The following is a 24,239-nucleotide window of genomic DNA, read 5'->3' as shown; positions in this document are numbered from 1 at the left end:
TTTACCATAGCCTTTGTCGTGCCTTGAGTTACCTGAAAATTCGACAATATAATCTGGTGAGATAACAATCTCAGTGGGTTAAAGGGGTAACATAAAATACTCTAAACTTGAGTATCTAGGGGATTTCTGCTTCGTATGGAAACATATAAACTTGAGTCCTCATAACTCAATAAATCACTATTTAGGAATGAAAACAAAGAGTATATTTCCTTCGTCGATCACACGTCTAAGACTGTGAACACGGATCACGGATCTTTTTCATGTCGGAAAACTATCTCATGCCTAACCTGTATCTAAGAAAAAGGGATACAAGGCACAGATGTCTTCACAATGATTCGTCTTTCCACTGTGCATTTTGCTTCTCCATGGGACTCTAACCCACTTTAAAGGTCATTCCTCGTATGGGACTCCAAGCCACAATGAGGTTCACTCCTTTATGGAACTCCAATCCACTATGAGGTTTACTCCTATATGGGACTCTAACCCACTGTGAGGTTCACTCCTCTATGGGGCTCTAGCCCACTGTGAGGTTCACTCCTCTATGGGACTTCAACCCACTTTGAGGTTCACTCTTCTATGGGACTCTAATCCACAGTGAGATTCACTCCCCTATGAGATTCATTCCCCTATGGGACTCCAACCACTGTGAAGTTCACTCCTCTATGATAATCTAACCCATTGTGAGGTTAAGTCCTCTATGTACTCTAACCCATTATGAGGTTCACTCCTTTATGTGACTCTAACCCACTGTGAGGTTTACTATTCTATATGACTTTAATTCACTATGAGGTTAACTCCTTAATGGAACTCTAACCCAATGTGAGGTTCACTCTTCTATGGGGCTCTAACCCACCATGAGGTTACGAATTAAGGGTTCATCTATCCCGATCACTACTTTAAATAAGAGTAGAACTTGGTATAATCGGGAAAAGTGTGATTCCTGAATACATGATTATTCACAACAATCGTTATATGGTTATACTCATCAATTACTATGTGATTATGCTCATCAGTTACCACATGATTATTCTCATCAATCACATTTTAATAACATGTTTCCGTACAAATCCCATTAACTTGCAATTAGACTCTCATTCACCATCCATGCCATTAGGGTACTCTCGTTGATAAAACGATTCAACTTAGGTGACTACTTGCTCATAGGTACATACCGAGGTACCTTTTATAATCAAGCATCGCAACCTAAATTATGTATCATCAACTAAGTTCATTTCCCTTACCTTTTAACCTAACTAAGGTTCCATGCATAAACTAATTCATTATCATAGAATTTGATCAATTATTATTCATTTCAATTCATTCCATATTCAATATCTATGGAATATGGAATACAAACACAAGTAAAATAAAGCACAGTCCATTAAAAAAAGAATAACATGCAACAAGTACCATCAAGCATTATCATGAGATGTAACTTTGAACAAGTTTTCCAACGCGTCTGACCTCGTCTCATTTCGAGTTACGAAACTCAAGATACACTAATTTTAGTGCTACTAAATATCTGTATTAGTAGTCTTGCATAGCCAGGTCAAAGTTACCTCCAAGCCAAGCAAGTCAAAATGTACATGTTTCCCCAAATGATAAGTCTCTCTTGACGAGCAATCTGTCTCTAAGCGAGCATCTATTTTCAAGACCGATATAAATCAATTTTTAAACCATATTCTTCAACCTTTACCCACTCTAAGCCATGTCCAATCACATTCTAACACACCCAAACATTTCATACCATAAAATTAACATCGTCCAAGAACATATATGTAACCATGATTCATCATCATTAATCTCTAATAAATCCAACTCATTCTATCATCATATAATACATCATGTAACAACCACAACAATATAGTTCCACCACATGTACACATTACCACGACACAATATCAACACAACATCAACTTCATGGATTATCAATAACAACACAACAAGAATCATGTATCAAATAATAACAACTACAACATAGTTTCTTCACATATTCTCATAACATGAATACATAACCCCATGAAATCACCACAATATCAATACTCAACAACATAACATAACATAAAACATCAACATAACATATCATCATGGATTATTAGCAATAGCATAAAACATAAGCAAGGATCATGTTTCAATCATTAATTTCACGAACAAAGCAAGAAATCACAAAACACTAAAACCCAATTTTTATGCAATTTCTCCAAAGCTACAACTATTTAATAACCCACCTTAATTGTAACCTGGAAATGAAGAATTAAGAGATGAAGATGATGTTCCATTTCCTTCAATGGCTTCCTCTTTTCTCTTCCTCTTCCTTCTTTTTCTTTTCTTTCTATCTTTGCCAAATAAGAAGAATGAGAGGAAAAAGAAATTGATAATAATATATAACAAAAGTTGTTTGTCCTTTAGTGGCAAAGGATTATAAGGATTATGTCCTTTTCAAATCTCCCAAATTTCCAAACTGCCACTCCTTACTAATTTATAAGGATTAGGAATTTGATTAAGGTTTAATCTCTTCATAACACATTAATTACTCAATTTTTTCCACTTAATAGAGAAATTAAAATTTAAAAAGCTATAGGATATTACAAATGATCACCAACTGCATTGAGTGTTGATAGCAGTGACTATTGAAGTCCGCGTTGAATGAATATAAAATCAAACAAACCAAATATATTTTATAGGTTAGTGAAATATAATTATAAATAGTTTTTCATATGCGAACCCATTCATTCAGGAAAAATATTTCAATTTAAACTTACTCATGATCTTTACATGCTAATTTATAGAAATATATAATTTTTATATGGTGCGGTATTACATCAAATATTCAAATGGAATTAAGAAATTCAAGCACAATTACTCTAAGTACAAACTTCATCAATATGTGGCAGAACATAGTCTTTGAACTTAAATAAAATTGGCATCCAATGGTATTAAAATTGGCAACAAACATTCGAGTTGCTATAACCTCATCACCCTATTGCAGTAATGAACCTAACATGCTTCGACTTTTAAGAAAACTTTATTACTATAAATACAACTATTATGATGGTGTTTTTCTTTCGGTCAAGAATGGCTTGAACGTCAATAATAGTGCAAGTACTTCAACAACATTGAGCCCGAAGAAGACCACATGAGGGCCTGCAATTGAATGTACAACAGTGAGTTTCCAAATAAAATAGACATAAAAGATAACATGTTCCTTAACTATAATGACTCTCTGGTATATAAATATGTAGCATTGATACAACATTGACACTTTTTGTATTTAATCATTTCCACTTTTCCAATTATTTTCAATGTTTATATGTATATATATCGGTATTTGTGTCCATACTTCATTTGTTGCTCCATGAACATCTAATCAACACGATTAAGAAAATTAGATGAGGGTCATACCTGGGAGGAAAGAAGCATGCATCCGTTTTTGTGACCAAGTTAATCTGCATTTAGCAAGACGAAAGTTAAAAAAGTGCATATAATATAACATTATTGTCAGAAACTAATGTTAAAATAAAGCTTTATGTCATACTAACCAGTCAACACATATCATTATTTGAAAAAGAAAAATATTTTAGTGTAACCACATGTGTTAGTGTCACACCATTGTGGGACACTAACACGGATCAGAAAAAGCACGGAACATGACTTTAATATGAAGTGTCGGTGGTGCTACATAGCAATTAAAACATCTTGAACAAATAAAATGCGTACTCACATTGCACCACCTGCAGCTGGACCAATTATCTTGCATGCTGACATAGCAGTTATGCAAATGCCATTTGCTACACCTCTTTGGTGTTGATCCTAATTTTGAAATCAACATTTCATATATCTTATTGCAATCCCATTACAGAACTTGGTAAAAGAAAAAATATATAAAGAGTAGAAATAAAATCATACCACTGCTTTATTTTGCAGAATGTATAAACCAGTAGATATTATTTCCTAAATTCATCACACAAAAAAATACAATCAGGCAAGTTTAATAAAGATAGAGTCTTCCAACAAAATTAAACTATTCTTCCGTGTTTCAGCAAAGTCAACTCACCATGAAAAGATTCTTTAGAATAGCAGCACTATATATCGATATGTTCAACGTGAAACCCGACAACATTGTCATGAAGGGGAAGCTTTGCAAGATTGGTATCGATAACACCTACAAATATACAATGAATGCATTATTTAAGAAATTAAATAAATAATGAATTGCTGAATCTAAGTATTTATTACTATAAAGGTTGAATACTAACCCCTACGATGCGAGCAAGGACAATAGGTCCACAAATTTTTTGGACTAATTGATATATGCCAAGCTGGAATATTATAATAGCTATACCTGAACAATTCACAAGTAAATATGTTAGATACATGTTTATATGAAAGTGTTATTTACATATTCATAAATGTCAAAATGTACCTGATACTGATAGAACATTCCCAACATCATTAGTTTCAAAGTTCAAACCGCCCAACCTTTGAGGACTAACACTCCATAATGAGAAAATCTTCAAAAATTAAATATAGAATAAGATTTCCAGATGCAGAGATATATGAATAGTAGAAGCAAAAGTGAGTCATAGTAATACCTCAATAAAAGCAATGTCATGAATTGCGAAAACACAGTAAACAATAATAGATGACATTAAGGGCCAATTTCTTAGAAGGCTTTCATCTTTTTGTAACATCTTGTTTTTGTCAGGCTCCTTTGTTCCATTTTCTAAAGCTTCATTTTTCTCGGTGGATACTTTATGGTTATGAAGTGTCTCCTACATTGATGCATATATTTTGAGTCATTTTATTGGTTGGATAAATAAGTCGGCATCATAAGTTCTCCCAAACGACTTACAAATACTTATATCGGTAGATAAACTCAAATAGGTTATAAATCTCACATGCATTAAATATATGTGTGATTAATCACCATATATGTTATAATTGAAGGTTCTTACTGGTAACCAAATGCAGGAAATTGCAACTGCAAGTGCCATAGCTGATACAATGAAGCAAGGTAGGAAGTATGGAAACCTGTAAAAAAATATTTAAGTTTTGGAAAGAGAAACTCAGTATAACAACAAAGTAAAATAACATAGAGGATTAAAGTTCATTATAAAATGAAAAAAAAAATACTTACTTATCCCAAAAGGAATTCCTTGAAAATATATTTGGATATTTTTGTACTGGCTGTAAAATAAAATTGTACAAACTATTAGAGAAATCAGTGAATTGTAACAAAGTTTTCAAATTTTTCTTGATAATATATAATTAAATTTCGGAGATCAACTTTTTCAATACAGAAGTAGTAATACTGACGCGGACACCAAACCCAATACACCATTATTAATTGAAAAACTGATATATGTCGAGCAACAAACATGTCTTCAATTTGAAGTGTTAATGGTATACAATTTTAAACACAAGTTATTATGTTCATGTTAAAAAATGTTTTTCTGAAGAATTTTACCCTAGAAACCAGTAGGAAGAAATGCAAAAAAAAATGTTGGAATTAAATTTCAATCCTAGAGATAATTCGAATCATTCTTTCTAATTGACCGCCTCTCGTTCTTGACTCGTCACTTGAGATTTTCCACCACACATTGGTTACAAGATGATTATGTTGCACAATGATTTGAAAAGGGGAGATAATTTGAGAGAGAAAATAAAGAGAGAAAATGATAATTAGGGTTTTGGAATAAGAGCAATTTTATTGAATTCTAACCGAATGTCTCTTTTTTCTCTATTTACAAACATAGTGTATCTCCCTATTTATAAGTAAGATTACTTACACACCAGGTTATCTTTAACTAACTCAATCGTTACACAAAACAAAAACTAAGTTCAACTCTGTCGAGGTTAACTCCTTCAACAACTAGATATTGTATACGACTACTACTCTATCAAATACTTTCGACATCGACACTATCGAATGACTAACACTTAACATCTCACCTATTTCATTTTGTCTAAGCTATTTATACTCGTCATTATTCTTAATCTCTAGAACAATTCAACATGCACAACCTTCGCCATGATGTCTGCACTCTAATTCTTAGTTCTACAATGTTCCAAGTTTAGCTTCCCATTTGCTACTTGATCTCGAAGATAATGGAACCTCATTTCGATGTGCTTACTTATTCCATATGTTGTCGATCTTCATGGTTATTTCCCCATGATTATTCCCTGTAATTTCTTCGATCAAATTCACCATCCATGTTACTTGACACGTACATAGGGAGACAAATATGTACTCATCTTCACATGATGACAACGTTACTACTAGTTCCTTTCTTGAGTTCCAAGAAACTCGTGGACCACGTAGTATAAACACATAACCAACTATGAATTTTATATCCTCAACATCACCACACCAACTTGAATTAGCGTATCACACAAGTTTGCATTATTTTTCTTCAACTGTTGTAGGAAAGAAAATGCCATAGTAGAGAGTTCGTTTGAGATACCTTAGTATCGTCTTTGTAGCTGCTAAGTGTGATACCTTTTGCTTCTGCTTGAATCTACTCAACATACCTACACTGTATGCTAGATCATGCCTTGTGTTAAAAATGTATCTTAATGATCCAATGAGTTTTCTGTATTGTGCTGGATCGACATCACCTTCATTTGAGTCTTTCGTCAGTTGCAGTCTTGGGTCAGCATGTGTCGAAGTGGCATTGCAATCCTCCATCTCAAATATTTTGAGTATTTCACTTGCATATATTGGTTGATGCATCATTAGGTCTCAACTACTCTTGTAAAATTCGTTACCAAAGAATTATGAAATGTTTCCCAGGTCAGACATTTCAAACTCCTCGCTCATATCACCTTTGAAGTCTATGATCTTCATCTTGCAGCTACATGCTATCAACAGATCATTGAAATAGAGGAATAGTATAAACAATTCACTCGTGCTTCTTCTTACATATACTTCATATTGAGTTATGAAATTTAGAAATTCCTTCTTTCTTAGGAAACTATCTATCTTCTTATTCCAAGCTCTTGGAGTTGCTTGGGTTCATATAGGGATTTATGCAGCCCGTGTGCCTTGCTTTCTTGGCCTTGCTTCACAAATCCAACTGGTTGTGCTACATAATTCTCTTCATCTATGGGGCCATTCAGAAATGCATAGTTTACATCCACCTGACACATATACCAGTTATTTATGTTTGTTAGACCAACAACCAACCTGATTGTTTTGATCCCAGCAACTGGTGCAATGACTTCATCAAAGTTGACTCCTTTGAAATCCTTTTGCTACAATTATTTCTTTATGTATGGTTACTTCTCCATTTGGATCCATATTTACTTTGTAAACCCACTTCACATCAATTTCCTTCTTGGTTTGTGGAAATTCGACTAGTGATCATGGATTTTTTACTTTTATGGACTTCAGTTCCTCATTCATTGCTTGAATCCACTTTGACTCCTTCAATGCCTCAGTTACATTGACATGCTTAGTATATTCATAGAAAGTATATTGAACAAGTTCACCTTCATCATCGACCACATCATCTGAGGTAATCACACATTTATGCAACATTGTAGGCATGTTTCTTGTTCTTTCAGGTATGCTTGTGCCTTCTTGATCTCAGACATTTTCTTATCAAACTTCTCTATCAGCTTCACTATCTGGTTCATCATATAAAATTCTCACTGAATATTTCTTTATGTTTTTAGTCTAGTCCTATTCCTTAAGCTCGTCTATGATCACACCCTTGCTGATGGTAACTTGCATGTTTACTGGGTCAAACAGTTTGTATCTACCAGTTGAGTGATATCCTATCAAGATCATCTGGCTTGACTTTTCATAAATTTTTCTTCTCAACTGATCAAGCACATGTCTATGTGCTATGAATCCAAAAACCTTTAGATTACTTAAGCAAGGATTCACACCTGACCAACATTCTTTTGGTTTGATTCCTTCTAGATTCTTAGTTAGATATATGTTTAGGATGTATGTTGCATTCAACACAGCCTCACACCATAACTCATTAGGTAAATTTTTACCACTTAGAGTACTTCTCACCATGTTCACGACACTTCTATTCTTTCTCTCTGCAATTCCATTTGCTCTGGAGTTTCGGGTGGCACCACCTCATGCACGATCCCTTCTTTCTCACATAAAAAAACAAAATCATTGGAAACATAATATCCACCACCATCAGTTCTCAGGGTTTTGAGCTTTCGACCACTTGTCTCTCCACCATAGATTTAAAATTTGTGAACAGATTTAAAAATACTTTTCTTCTTGATTTGGTATGTCCATAATTTTTGACTGAAATCATCTATGAATGTGACAAAGTATTTATTACCTCCAATCAAATTCGCCTGGATAGGACCATACACATCTGAATATATGACTTCAAGAATTTTCTTCGACTTACTTCCTGCATCTTTGCTGAAGTTATTCTTGTGTTTATTTGTTTTAACACATTCTTCACACACTTCATTTGGAATGTCAATTTCTAGAAATCGTGAAACCATGTTTATTCTCTTCAGTTTTCTAATATCTTTGAAGTTGAGATGGTCAAGTCTGTAGTCCCATAGCCATTCATCTCTGCTAGTTGTAGTTCAATATTAAAGGTTCTGTTCTGAGACATATGGGTCTTCAAGATTAACCTTCCACTTGAGTCGAGAATTCCCATCATCTTATCGTTGATCAACACTTAATAATTATTCTCGATCAATTTCCCTATGCTGAGCAAATTTCTTTTCATGTCTGGCAATACATTGGAAATTACTGACCTTTTACCATTTTTTTCTCGTGATCAGAACATCACCAATACCTTCAGCAGTTAGGGTATTGTCATTTGTAAATATCACATTATTCTTCATCGAGGAACTTATGTTGACAAACTAATATTTCCTTCTAGTCATGTGTGATGAGGAGCTTGAGTCTATGTATCATTGGTCCCTGAATCTTTCTTCATCTTTCACTATGACCATCAAAAACATCTAATCTTCTTTGTGTTTTGCAAGTCTTGCATAACTTTCTTGATTTTATTTCTTACCTCCTCGACATTGACTTGCATAGTGTCCATACTTCTGACACTTATAACACTGAATATGGCTTTTGTCAGGTTTTCTTCCATTTCCTCTTCCTCTACCTATAATACCACCTTTGTGATTACTTTGGTTTGAAGACTGTCTCTGATTTGATGAACTACCTTCTTGTTGGTTTCCTCTACCAGTCAAATTGTTGTAACCTCCTCTACCTTTTTTATTGTTCCATCTTCCTTTGTCTTTCTTTTCTTTTTTTGATTGCGCAGGCAGAGCTAAATCACCCTTTTTCTTGCTTGCACATCTTTCTGCCATTCTTTGTTCATGAGATTCAAGCGACCCTTGAAGCTCTTCTTTTGTCATGCTTGACAAATCCTTCGATTCTTCTATGGCTACTACCATATGATCAAAATTTGGAAGTAATGACCTCAAGATCATTGCAACTACTGATCTTGATGCCAACACTTACCCATAAATCTTGATTTGATTCACTAGTTTCATTATTCTAGTGAAGAAATTAGCTACACTTTCACTTTCTTATATCTGAAGCAACTCATACGCTCTTTTGTGAGTTTGTAATCTCACATCTTTCTCCTTCTCAGCACCTCGAAATGATTTCTCTGGGATGTCACATGCTTCCTTCGATGAGTCTACATCACCAACTTTCTCAAAGTTGTCTGGATCAATGCATTTATAGATTAAAAAGTGCGCTTTATAATCTTTCTTCCTTAAATATTTATTTGCATCCTTTTGTTCATCCGTAGAATCTTCTCCAATTTGTGTCACTTCGTTCATAACAAGATCCCAAATATTTTGATAGCAGAAGACTACCATCATCTGGTTACACCAATTCTCATTATTTGTAGCATTCAAGATTGGAAGATTTCTTGGAAAATTCCCGTTTGGATGAGAAGTCATTGCAATATGCTTCCCAAGAATCACAATCAGGCTCAGATACCAAATGTTGGAATTAAACCCCAATCTTAGAGATAATCTAAATCAATCACGATGAACAAGAATTAATCTTTCTCATTGATCTTCTCTCGTTCTTCACTCGTCACTTGAGTGATTCATCCACACCTTGGTTGCAAAATGATTTCGCCGTAGAAAGATTTAAAAAGAGGAGATAATTTGAGAGAGAAAAGAGAGAGAAGATAAAAATTAGGGTTTTCGGAGAACAAAACAATTTTATTGCATTCTAACTGAATTTATCTTTTTACTCTATTTACAAACGTAAGGTATCTCCCTGTTTATAAGTGAGATTACTTACGCACCAAGTAATCTCTAACTAACTCAACGGTTACACAAAACAAATACTTAGTTCAACTTTGTCGAGGTTAACTCCTTCGACAAATATAAATTATATTCGACTACTACTTTATCAAATACATTCAACTTTGACACTATCGAATATTTAACAAAACACAATTACCTGAGCGAAATAACCTCCCAATGCTGGTCCAAAGGCCAAACCAACTCCCCAAGCAGCTGCAAACTGAAATCATAGCATAACTTCAAATATTTTTATAAAATTGAATATGTGATTCAAGAAATGTGAATCACAAATGTTAGTAAAGCTTACCATTGATTGTCCAAAAGCATGGTACTCTTCTCTAAATATTTCAGAAGAATAAGCCTATCAATGAATGAGATTATAAAAATAAATAAATTATATAAATAACCCGAAATATTCAGATATTCATATACACGAATTTCAATATTTCATTGTGTTAGATGTTGAGGAATGAATTGAAATATTTAGGGCCACTTTGTTATATCTTTAAAATAAAAAGATTTTTTTATAATTTTAAAAATAATTTTTATAAAAAAATACAAATTCTTTTAAATTAAATTTTTATAAATTAAAAGATTAATTTTGACATACAGAAACATAAATATAGATATTATTAAAGTTTAAAACATAGTCAAAATTATATGATTGTTAAAAATAATGTATCATAAAAATGATATTTATGAAAATCTATTTAAAGTAGCTTTAAAATTCAAATGATTTTTTTACAATTTTAATATCTAAAAATAATTATAAAAATATAAAACATCTAAAATAATATTTTAAAAAAACGGTTTAAATTGATTTTTCATTTAACCTTTTTTATTTGTTAGTTTATAAATAAAAAATTCAACAAAAATGTGTATTACTATAAAAAAGGTATTGATCGATGATACCTTCATTGTTCCTAGCAAACCATTTAAAGCTCCAAGAAGAAGTCTCATCATAATAGCCATCCAAAAACTTGTGCAGACGCCAAATAGTGTGTTGAAAATTACACTGAAATCAAATTAGCATCATTGATATAAGTGTTTATGTAACAAAAAGATAAAATAAAGTCAAATCATTAAGCTATATAAGTTGTATTTATAAACTATTCCACAAAACTTATAGAAATAATAGATGCATATGTGTAGATTTAGATTAGTCACGGTTTAAAGCATGAAAAAATAAATAAAGATCTTATTTAATTATAATTTAAATTATTTTTTTAAAAAAATTTTATTTAACTATAATTTAATCCTGATAAATTTGAGATTTGATAGTCCGACTTTCACACCCTTAAAACAATCTTGAAAATAAGTTAAAAAATAATTTTTTGACACGTTAGAAGTCGGAAAAAAAATACTTACACAGAAAAAATTCCTATAATAACAACAGGTTTTCGACCAAAGCGATCAGCTAGCATTCCCCACAATATGGAAGTCAAAGCTCTACCAACCATGAATGCAGATCCTATAAAATTTTCAGTCATTCAGAGCTAAGAAATAAGAACTTATTATGATTATATACAAGACATCAAAGAAAGAATCTTACCTACATAACCAGCATAGGTACTGATATCTTCTTCTGTTTCAGCAATATTAAAATCTTTTACCTAATCATATTGCAACACTAATTAAGATTAATGATAATATAATAATTTGTGAGTATTTCATAAGAATAAATGATCACTCACCAAGAAATAAAGGTAAGGAAATAGAGATGCTACAGGAAGAGCTGTAACAATATCACAAAAAATATATATAACAAAGAGATTCATTAAAGTATAAACAATTTCAATGATAAAAGCACTTTATGAAATTACATTAAGTTGCTTACTGGCGCATAAAACAACCATCCATATATTGAAAACATTTCTGAATGTAAAATCCTTTTTCAATTCTTTGGCTTCATCCACCTTACAACCAGGACAGTTTTCATGATAATATTGTTTCTTCAACAATGGCTGATCTCCAAAGTCTTCCATGTTTATAATTTGTTTAATTTGTTTGCTCACAGCAATCTCTTTTTATATGCAAGAAACTAGCAATGTGTGGTAAAATAATATTTTACAATTTACACGTTTTTTTAGTTTGTTTTGGGATGGAAAAACATAAAATTACATGTTAACAAATTAAACAATGCTATTCTTACACCTTTTTTACATCAAATACTTATAATCTTACATTTTCATTGTATTTATACGGTAAATAATATATTTTTAAAATAAAATAATATATTTATGAACAGTACACGTGAACAATGTCTATGAATAATGCACGTGAGCTATGACTTAAAGTAGTGAAAAAAGTTGGTTAATTAAATATAAAAAGTTGATTAATAAAGTGACGAAGTTGGTTAATAAACGTCCAAATATTAAAAATATTTTTTAGTGATAAATCAAAATTGGTTGATGAAAAATAAAAAATTAATTAATGAAGCTATAAAATTGGTTAATAAACGTTTAGATATTAAAAGTAATTTTGAATAATCATCAAAATTTATTAATACAAATTATAAAATTGGTTAAAAAAATATGAAATTGATTAAAAATATCCGGATAATAAAAAAAATTTAAAAAAAAATTATATATTTTTTTAAATGATATATTATTATAATATTTTATTATTTACCAATACGATAAACAGTAAAATATAATGTAGGTGTACAATGTATAATAAAACTAGCATAATTTTAAACAAATTTACAGCTTTTGTTTTGTTCTATAATTGAACAAGTTATAATGTATTTTGATTATAAAAATAAATGAAGAAATGAAAAGGATGGATGTAGAATATGTCACATATATGAAAATTGGAGTGAATGTGGCCACAGGTGAACACGTTAAACATTAAGTTAACTGGTCCATAGAGATGGATGTTACATTGTGTTACTGGTCCATGGAGTTGATGTAGTAATTTGTAAATTCATGAATTTCAGTTATTATGATTCCACCAATAAGTGACCCCAAACATTAGTGGGATGACAATAGGCAAGAATGGGGAGGAAACTATTGTACTCGTCCTCAAACACACGTAGGTTTAAAAAATTCTCATACCTAAATTCATATTTGCGTAGGTACTAATATTTGTATTCGTATTCATATTCTATGGATATTTAAATACTCATATTTATATCCGTATACCCACATTTCTAATAAAATATGATTGATCAGTTATAATTTATCATATTATTTTAATTTTTTAACATTTAAAATATTTAAAGATGTTTTGTTGATAGAAGAAATAAACACACATTTATATTAAAATAGATAGAAATTTAATAGTGTTGTACTTAATAAAATTGTTAGATCAATATGTGTATATAATAATAATAATAATAATAATAATAATAATATGGATAAGGACGAACTGGATATTAAGGTATCTGTATCTGTATCCATACTCGTTTATTTTAATGGGTGATTACATATGTCTGTGTCCGTATCTATTTTGTATATTTTTATATTGTCTTTTGAGAATAATTTTTGCAAATACCCTGAGATAATTACAATTGTTCCTAGATACTGCTATCGCATAATTGATTTCTGTTTTTGATTAATAGAGCATATTAATTTATATCTTTTAATTTCTTATATATCATCTATCAGAGTTAATCATATTCGACCTACCATCCATCCATGCTAGATATGATTTTTAATTGAGATTCAAATATTAATTCATTGTTATGTAAAAGAAATTAAATCATTTTATTAAATTCAATTGTTATTATTTGTGTTTTAAAATTCGGACCAATCCGACAGGTTAGATCGAAAATCGAAGGGTAGAGCGATTCCCTAATGTCATATGATACAATGAAAATCGGTGTGACTCAGCCGATTTACCGGTTAGACTTGTGAATTGTTTGATTGATCTTTTCATATTTATTTTATTAACTCGTAAAAACAACAACGTTTCGGGTGGGAAGTAAACAAAAATTTAAAAAATAAAAGAAATAGAAAAATATTTCTCTCCCTCACATTTAAAAAATATTTTGAAACCTATTATATTATATTGTAATAACTTGTTATGGGCCGACCAGAATGGTAATCGATCAAACAGAGGGATTTATAATTCGTCTAGAATACTTACGACATAGAGAAACTACCCTATGAAGAGGTACATTCAATCCAGGTCCAAGATATATCCAATAGATTCCTCCATTGCACGCCTAATAAATAGTGAGTTGTTATAACCACTCTAATATATAAAGGATACGCACGAAGAATTCAGTACAAAATTTCAAATTCAAATTTCACTCACTTTTCTCCTCCACATACTAACTTGGACGTTGCAGTGTTAACCTAACAAGTTGATATGGACAATCCACAAGTATACATAATCAATTATAGTTTTAGAGATATCTAACACACAGACACCAGCAATCAAACTTATCATTATCTAGCGATGGTATGTAAATCTAAGGCTATAATTCTTAGGGAGAGAGAAATTTAAGTAAACTAAAATTAAAAATGAACTTTGTTTGGAAAATCGAATGAAAATAATACCGAAATGTAATTTCCAATCGTACTTCGGGGACTCAGGTAAATCTCGGCCTTCTGTTTTGGTTTAAAATAATTTACGGAGGAAATACAGATTTAAAAACACTACTTGCTCTCGTGCAACCCCCGTTATGCCCCGAAACCGCAATTGCTATGCTCTCGCTCTGCAAACTGCAATTTCGAGCCAATTTTTGAAAATCGATAATTCGATATTAATTGATAAAAAGTTGTCGGTGTTTTAAAAAATTAAAAATCCAAACTTTTTTGATCGGATACCAGCCTCACACTATCGTGCTATTGATTGGTATCTGAATGCTCTCGCTATTGCGCAAAACATTTTTGATTTAAAAACAAAAGTTTAGAACTGAGATAAATTAAAATTAAAACATATGCTGAATGATTTACCGAATCTCGTCGAAACGACAGTCCTCACATACCAGACTCAATAACTTAGCTGAACATAATTGACACAAAACTCATGTTATAATTAATATGCATACAAAGTAGAGACATGAACATGATGATGATAATGATATTCGTTTAAAACATAGAATCAAAAACAACAACAGACCCAATAAAAGAAACATTATTATTATGACTCTAAGTAGACAAGTGCAGAAAAACAAAGTGATTAAATGAACCTAAAATTAAAACTGAGAAGTAGAATGTAATTGAACTTCGAATACCGACAAGATTGTTCGATCCAAGCACACAACAAAATCCTAAAGTCACTAAGGTGTAGTAGTTCCCCAATGTGAGAAAACTACTATGTTACAATGGTGAGTTTTTCTGTGTAAAACTAAATTTTCAAAACTTCCACAATATTACGATAGAACTTAGATGCCTTAAACCTAAAAATTAAACATATATATAGTGTTCCAACTAGTATAAAATGCCCAGAATTCGTGCTAAGGAAGTGGGAGAAATCCATTCCATGCAGCTGCTATTTTTCAGCTCCTAAAGCATATGGCGAATGCCATGGCCTCATGGCAAACGCCATGAGTGTTAACTTGGTGAACATGGGCTGACTGAGGGTCATAGAGAACGCCATGCCCCTATGACGCCATCAACCTCAAGGCCTTTTTTTTTGCATTTTCTTTAAGGTGGGTGGTGCCTCATGGTTGCCACGTCATAGCGAATTGCATGGAGGTCGCCACCACACATTTGCTTCATTTTTTTCTCCATTTTGAGTCGTTTTCGTCCTGTTTTCTCGTGTACTGACTCCTACTTGAAAATTTGTGGTTCAAAGAAGAACTTTTTTGAGTATGAGATTATGAGCATTATTTGTGTTGATTTTTAAGTTGTGATTTTTGTTGTTGTGTTCATGCCTTCCTGTATGCTGGAGTTAGGTAGGACTTCGGTTCAATGAGGTCTGATGCTCAGAGAGAGTCAATGACGAGGTCCAGTGCTCAGAGAGAGCCAACAGAGGTCTCCGTGTTCAAAGATAACATTTTCCAAAAAGGAGTTGGAGACGTGGATAATTCTGTAAAGTAACTCGGACATCTAAAACTTTGGTACCACATGCATTATTGGAGGAGGAGTACATTGTATAAATACATCTTGCATTGTGATTTGTTGTTGTTGTGTGCGTATTGTTGTGTTATCACCATGTATATTATCTCCGCTGTTAATTTCACCGTTAAAATTTGTAAATTTTATTCTCACCCCTATTTGTTTATTTGTGGTATTCTGTAGTCCCCTGGAGTACAAATAATTAGGTGGAATAGTAGCTATTTTTGAGTGGGAGAATGGCGTTGAGGCCTTCTCATTTACTTTGTTGTTTTCCGCATTTTTTTGCATCTTGTTTTGTTCTGATAGTGTAACACATGAGATGCGATCGTTAGTTTTCTTTTACTTTGAGGATTATTGAGTTGTTATCAAATTGATGTATGATTTGAGTAATTCTATTTTATGAGACCATGAAGAGGTGTTGTTAAATGTTTTATACTGTAAGCTATGATATGTTTAAGTTAAGGAAAGATGTTTTATTCTGAGAATGTGTGACACCCTTTAATGAAAAATACTCTAATTTATTTTATAAACTGCGTGTCAGGTTTAGGGTGTTACAAACAACAACAACTTACCTTTGGATCCATTATAACCATTTCCAAGTTCTTTGTTGGACATGTTTGTGACAGACTATAAATCTTTAATCATAACAACAAGTTTTTCCACAAATCCTTGGAGTCATTGATATCCTTAACATTCTCAACTGAACATGTCATGGGTTACAAAATCGAGCTGATAATAAAGAAACACAACATTACATATAATTGAACAAACCAATCAAACGCGCAAAACCAATGTAATCAAAATATCATAATAACCTCAGTTAAACAGTCAATCAGGTAAGAAAGTGACTGTGGCATTCAATATCATTTGAAAACGAACGATTAACAGATAAAGGAAAACAAATACTCATGAGATAACATTTAATCTATTACTAACAACAAAAACAAATGGATTTGTGTTCAGAAATCGTGAAGGAGTGTTAATGGAAGACGAAATATGCAAGACAGTGGAATGTTTTCAAGATACTATATTTTTTGTTTTTGTTTTTTTATTACTAATTTTTTTAGAAGTTGAGTCATCATTGAGTATTAAAATGATTAATATATAAAATAAAAGTAGGTGGAAAGATTTTAAGAAACCGTGAGGAGATTTTCCAAACATGCCACTTTATTACAATACTCTTCTAACATTATCTAGTCGCTTCATTAATTTATATACACATGGCTGAAGACAACAATAAAGCATCCTCCCTTTTCATAAGAATGTCCAGATTCATCAGATTCAAACAAAACTCCACCACCCAAGTTATGTTCTTTCCATTTTGCCACTTCAATTTTGTACATTTTAACACACGTCCATATGCATGGCACAACATGGCCAAATGATGGTGCATGTTAATTATATAATTTTATTTTCTATATCTATAAATACTTTCTCATCTCACTGTACTTTATTAATTCACAGCGATCAAAGTGAGACATTAGTTTAAAGCAACATGGCTGCTACCACAATGAAAGCTTCATTTCCACTTTTAATGTTACTAGGAATCGCTTTTCTAGCTTCAGTGTGTGTTGCTAATAGATTTAAACTCCTTTTGAGAATTAAAATTGGCACATCCGGCTACTTCAAAAATTTGACCAACATTAAATTTTTTTCGAGAATCCATAAAACTACCGCCTTTTTAAAATATAAATCCAAACCTCACACCATATTTCTTCTGCTACACACTAATCCTGATGACATTCTTGTTGTTCTAGGTGGTAATTTATTATTTATCAAATTTAAAATTTAAAATTATTTAAAAAGAACATTACATAATTTTAAAATCTAATGTTAATTGTAATTTTTAGGAAAAACTATATTCACTGTGTTGAAATCCGAGGATAAAAACTCCTTCAACCTTAGGCGTGGAGATATAATAAAAATTCTTGCTGGTACCATTGCTTATTTGCTTAAGAAAGATGACAACGACGATGTTAGAGTATTAGATCTTGTCATCCCGTAAATAGATCTGACCAACTTCAGATGATATAGCCAATGTTTTACCTTTTCTCATATCAAATACGGTCTACATTCAGTTGTATAAAAGATTTTAGAGACCTCTGCCATAACATCTCAACAACAATTGCGAATATATATATATATATATATATATATATATATATATATATATATATATATATATATATATATATATATATATATATATATATATATATATATATATATATATATATATATATATATATATATATATATATATATATATATATATATATATATATATATATATATATATATATATATATATATATTTTCCTGTAAAGTTTTTCTAATGATCTTATTATTGTTTTTTGTCCTTTTCACCCGTCTTTCTTATTGTTTGGAAATAAAAACCAACAATCCATCTTATTTGGATTTAGTAAGAACATTTTAGAGGTTTTCTTCAATGTAAGTATAAAACACAGTTTTCTCATTTTTTATGTATTAGTTTGGTTTGGTATTCGTTAATACTCACTCTTTCAATGTATATAATGTAAAAAATATATGCCGGTTACAAAGAGATAGACTTTTAGAACAGCATGTGCAAGAGACACAACACAGAACAACCCTTAGAGATAAAAGGAAATAGAGTCAAGAACAGGATGTAATTGTAAAATCATCAAGGGGACAAATTGAGGAATTAGGTAAAAATGCGAAGTCTAGCTCCCAAAAAAAGTGTATCATCCGAATCTGAACCATTTAACCTCATAGGTCGCAATCCTATCTATTCCAACAAATTTAAGACTATAAAAATTAACTAATGAAAAAGAAACTTTTTTCGTTGATTTATTTGACACCTTTGAATGTGTCAAAGAGATTACATATATGATGCCAATAATGTATAATATTAAAAGATCCAAAACAATAAAAAAAAGACCAACTCCATAAAAATAAACATAAAATAATAAATAATAAAAGTTATACTTGTATTTTAATATTTATGATATTTACTTAATAATAATTCATGGTATATCATCTACTCACATAATAATCTTAATGCATTATTGTTATTTTATTTGATCGAAAACACTTACTATACCACAATGAACTTTTATATATGTGTGTGTGTGCGCGTGTGCGTGTGCGTGTGTGATCGCGTGTGTGTGTGTGGGTGGGTGGGTGGGAGACGTATGTGTGTGTGTGTGCGTATGTGTGTGCATGTGTGCTTGTGTGTGCGTGTGTGTGTGTGTGTGTGTGAGTGTGTGCGTGTGCGTGCGCATGGATGGATGTGTGTGTGTGTGTGTGTGTTTGTGTGAGGGGATGGGTGTGTGGTTGTGCGTACACATGTGTGCATGCATGTGGGTGAGTGTGTACGCGCGTGCGTGTGCGCGTGTGTGCGTCTGTGCGTGTTAGGGATAACTCTTATTATTATAGAAAGTGAGCACCACAAACGAGGACACACTGCTGGAGAACACTCCTAACTAGGATAAGTCGGTGGATGGGAGAAATACACGACCCTAGCCAATGAACCCACACATTGAATATGATTGTGGTGGTTTCACAAGAGGTGAAGTGACTAGTTCGTCAAAAGAATCATATCTTCGACCTGCACACACTGCAGTTTCCACGTTAGTGATTTTCTTTTCTATCAAGGATGCAAAGGGAGTTTTACCTCATGAAAATGACCCCATAATGATTAGCTTACAAATGCAGAGCTGACAAAAAACACCAATTGTAGGAGATGGCAAAATCTAAATGAAAAATAAGAATTCGTCGTTATTTTCAACTTCTGAGCAACACAAATTAAATTACAAGCAACACAAATCCTTTGTCTTCTACACATGTTCATAAATTCAGCAACACAAATCAACTTCTAAGTAGAAAAAAACACAATGGCACACAATGGAAAAGTTACTAATTAAGCCTGGTACTACACATGTAACTATTTAAGCAACTCGAATGAGTATATTAACTTAGCAAAAGAATTAATTGAAGAAGACATTTTAACTCTAGTAATTAAAGTTTAAGATATTTTAATTAGAGATCAGTGTAAGTTTGTAAGAAACACTCTATAAAAAATAAACTATGCATGAAATTTTGTTCTTTGTTACGTGTACAATTCAACGTTTGCAAATAAATAAACACATGAAACATGACACAAATGATTGAAGCACTGAATCGAAATACGAAATTAAAACATCGTGTTGAATTGCCTAATCAAAACATCGAATTGAAACGCCGAATCAACGTAAATCCCTTTACATAAGCACACATTAATGATATCGAATTATGCGAAGAACAAACTTTAGGATAAATAATGATTCATTAAATAAATCATTTTCTATAAGTAGATGAAGGTGTATGTATTCAACAAAGATTCTGAAATTCTGGTGTAGTCAGAGTTCAGATGTTCTACTCGAAGTCATGACATCTGATCCAACATTGTTACTAATGCAGCAAGACAGTTATACACATTAAAACCCAGTACTAATATGCACACATTCACAGATGTCACGACATCTGCTACTATATCACCATAGAAAGGAAGAACACCCAGTTCTGTCCATCTGGTACAAAGACACATCAGATATCAAACATAGCACTTACTTCTATTGAGCCTGCACAGTTATTAGCATGATGTCTCAACATTGATTTGAACATCACCTGTTCCAGCATTACATTTGACTGTACTGTAAAAGACCAATCAGTCTATACTTCAGTATCAACTGTCAATTATGAATGTCATAACATTCAGTTTGGCATTCAGACAGTAGGCTATGTGTCAGGTCTGTTATTCCCTTGATAAACAGACTGAGATACATATTGAGTTATAACAGACAGGATTATAACGTGCAGAAGGTAAAAACACAAGTAATTGTTAACCCAGTTCGGTACAACATTACCTACTCTAGGGGCATACCAAGCCAGGAAGAAGATCCACTATCAGCAGTATTAATTCAGAGTTAAACTCCCCCGTTTACAACTCTTCACTTAATCCCTACCCAATGCAATCTATACCTAGAAACTCCTAGATAGAAACCTCCAGTTTCCATTCCTATCACTACAATTACAATGTAATGCTAAACAACTTGAACTTGCTTCACAGCTTCGTTCAAGACCATAACAACTCTTACCTACAGGCTTTGAGTTACAAATAATCTCATGCTTTTGAGCACTGAGAAACACCTGGTAACCTTCCCACAGGTTGGGAGGTTTACCTCACACACACCCCTAATTTTACATTATTTGAGGCTTACAAAACCTAGGTTACAATCTGCTATTTACAACCTAACCACCCAACTGGATTTGGGCCTTCAGAAATCGCAGCAAACTTCTCCTTTGCTGTTACAAAGCTAGCAGAAAACTTCTGCTACAATCAAGGGCTTCAATCTTTTAGTTCCTAAAATATCCTAACATATCTCCATATTTAGAAACTGTATATTCACCAAATATTCTGATTGAGTCTTCAAGATCTCCACATAGAAGTTAGGATATTCACCAAATATCCTAACTAATCCCAGAATATTAAATTAGTTAACACATGCCAGAATTAACTCATTCAGTTTTATACACATGCGCGATGTCATAGTCACGATGTCGTGACATCATACATGACATGTTGGTCCAGATGTTGAACTTCTTCAACCCAACATATTAAAACAACAGAGGTGATTACATTATTTGTTTTACAAAATTAATGTCAATCCTAAGGTACTAACAATCTCCCCCTTTGGCAAATTTTGGCTAAAACAAATAAACATTACACTAGACACCACATCCCAATATGGGCCTGCACTTCCTCTTTGTCATTGTCATCCCCATTACCAACACCACTTTTGCTGTACATGAGGAAGAAGCTGTACACGGATCAGCTGCATCACAACCCTTCCCCTCAATGTAACACCCCGATAATAATAAAATAATTATTTAAATTGAGTTAATAATTTACTTATTAATTTAATTAAATAATTGGAAATTTTATTATTATTATTTTGGATTATTATTATTATTTGGAAAATATATATATGTTGGAAATAAGAGAAAGAATCCCATTTGGTAAAAAGAAAGTTTCACGTGAAAACAGAGAAACGATCGCGAAAGAGGAAGAGGGCAAAAAGACAGAGCAAGGGCTGAAGGTTGAAGAGAGAAAAGCTTGGAGCTCAAAGATTTGCCGGATTAATCAGGTAAGGGGGGTTTATCGTCGATTAACGGGTATTATGGGATAATATGTGATGGGTAGTGATAAGCCGTTAATTTGACCCTAATTGGGATTGTTGATGCTGAAGAATTATGTTGGATAAATTGTATTTAGACTGTAATTGGATCTGCGTTTGGGTTAGTTGTGAAATTCCGAACGTATAGCTTCTTACGGGATCGGAATCGGAGGTCCGGAAGTCCTCCAACGGCGGAAAATGCGGAGAATTCTGCATTCTGCCTTGTGTTAGCGCAGGAACTGCTGTTTTGTCTGCGTTAACCGGTTAACCCAGGGCGTTAACCGGTTAACACTGTTGCGAATTGTGAAATTGGTGCTGTTTTGCCTGCGTTAACCGGTTAACCCAGGGCGTTAACCGGTTAACACTGTTAAGTTTTGGGCAGTGACGTGTTTTGCCTGCGTTAACCGGTTAACCCAGGGTGTTAACCGGTTAACACTGTTGCAGAGTGGAAAAATTGGCTTTTTAATGTTGTGTACATAATTGAGAGTTGGCCTATGTCGGCGTATGATGTAATAGGGATTATTTCCCGCTGTTTTGAGCAGTATAGGTATTAGTAGAGTGTGCTAATACTGTGTTTAATTGATTGACATGATAATGATGTGTTGATACATGTGCTGATGATGTATGATGATATGCATAATGCTATGAATGTATATATTATGCATGTATTTGTGAATGGACTGTTGTATGGCTTAGAGTGTGAGCATATGTCCATTGTGAATTGTTGTTGATGCTGCATTGCTAGATGATTGGCGTGCATAGCATAGCCTTCGGGGCTGTAGCTAATTCCCATGGTGAGGAATTAGTGAGTGAACCATTGTGGGTTTGTTGTTGATGTTTGCATGCTAGATGATTAGTGTGCATAGTCTAGCCTTCGGGGCTGTAGCTAATTCCCAGGGTGAGGAATTAGTGAGTGAGTCACTAGGTCTCAAATGAGTGGGACTAGTGAGCTTAGTAGCCGTATCTGGAGGGATCGGTGAGCTTGAACTATATGTTCAAGAATAGTCGGTACCGCATGTGTGGAGTCTCATTGCATAATGTATGTATGGCGTATAATATGAATGGATGTATTCCAATGTTATACGTGTGTTTGTGTTGTTATGGAGTATGATTTGAGATTATACTTGTGCTTTATGTGGGTGTTGAGTATAATGTTGAGCTGATGTGCTGTTACTGATTGTATGTTGTGATTAGGGTGATTAATGTGTTAAATTGCTTAACATGACATTATATTCTATAATGCTTATTATATTGATTGAGGAACTCACCCTTACAACTATTTTTCAGGTAACGAGAAATGAGTTGAGTAGAAGCGAATGCTTGGAGTCTAGTGTAGTCTCCTTAGTGGGTCGTGCTCTGATAGATGTAACATCGGGATGGGATGTTTTATGTTGTTGAATAATTTACATGTGAATGTTACATGTTTTACATGATTGAGGAGATCTCTATCCGCTGCGTTTTATGCAAATGTTATGTTTTGAATTAATAAAAGAGCATGACCGTTATATTGTTGAATGGTGTGAATATTATGTGTGACACCCTTGAATGGCATAATTACTCTGAATTGTTATGTGTTTATTAATTTTAATTAAATATTTGGGGTATTTTAGAAGGGTGTTACATTAGTGGTATCAGAGCATAGTCGGTCGAGTCGAGTCGTAATTATTCTGTTTCCCCTGTACGGGATAGGTGTTGTGTAACCCTATCAGTACTTATTGTTTTAGTTTGTTTGGGTTTTCAGAATAGAGATGGATGG

At 32.7% G+C, this 24,239-nt stretch overlaps 1 protein-coding gene across 2 annotated transcripts; it reads right to left on the bottom strand.

Annotated features, from left to right (window-relative positions):
• Positions 1–2,790: 2,790 nt before the first annotated feature.
• LOC127082570 (protein ZINC INDUCED FACILITATOR-LIKE 1) lies at positions 2,791–12,288 on the bottom strand. 2 transcript variants are annotated; one of them, XM_051022804.1, is made up of 17 exons: positions 12,113–12,288; positions 11,970–12,010; positions 11,828–11,888; positions 11,644–11,746; positions 11,188–11,290; positions 10,583–10,636; positions 10,433–10,495; positions 5,138–5,187; positions 4,956–5,031; positions 4,593–4,772; positions 4,424–4,511; positions 4,257–4,342; positions 4,055–4,162; positions 3,907–3,951; positions 3,722–3,810; positions 3,403–3,446; positions 2,791–3,144 (listed from the first exon to the last, which is right to left on the bottom strand). In XM_051022804.1, the coding sequence occupies exons 1-17, from the start codon at positions 12,258–12,260 to the stop codon at positions 3,047–3,049; spliced, it is 1,437 nt and encodes a 478-aa protein (XP_050878761.1). In that variant the 5' UTR covers positions 12,261–12,288; the 3' UTR covers positions 2,791–3,046. The 2 variants fall into 2 exon arrangements, with proteins under 2 accessions (XP_050878761.1, XP_050878762.1); XM_051022805.1 differs by lacking the exon at positions 11,970–12,010 and having other exon boundaries at positions 12,099–12,288.
• Between the last annotated feature and the right edge of the window lie 11,951 nt (positions 12,289–24,239).

Source organism: Lathyrus oleraceus, chromosome 5, assembly GCF_024323335.1.
Source record: "Lathyrus oleraceus cultivar Zhongwan6 chromosome 5, CAAS_Psat_ZW6_1.0, whole genome shotgun sequence".
Taxonomy (NCBI): Eukaryota; Viridiplantae; Streptophyta; class Magnoliopsida; order Fabales; family Fabaceae; genus Lathyrus; species Lathyrus oleraceus.
The sequence above is the reverse complement of the archived record's forward strand: the minus strand, read 5'-3'. Positions and strand labels throughout refer to the sequence as shown.

What these genes read in the sequence shown, in the direction of transcription:
- LOC127082570 (XM_051022804.1), bottom strand. Translation starts at nt 12,260, where the DNA reads ATGGAAGACTTTGGAGATCAGCCATTGTTGAAGAAACAATATTATCAT. An exon ending in TTCTGCAAAATAAAGCAGTG is followed by an intron (nt 3,811 to 3,906) that starts GTATGATTTTAT and finishes TTTCAAAATTAG; the next exon opens with GATCAACACCAAAGAGGTGT. An exon ending in CCAGCTGCAGGTGGTGCAAT is followed by an intron (nt 3,447 to 3,721) that starts GTGAGTACGCAT and finishes TGCTAAATGCAG; the next exon opens with ATTAACTTGGTCACAAAAAC.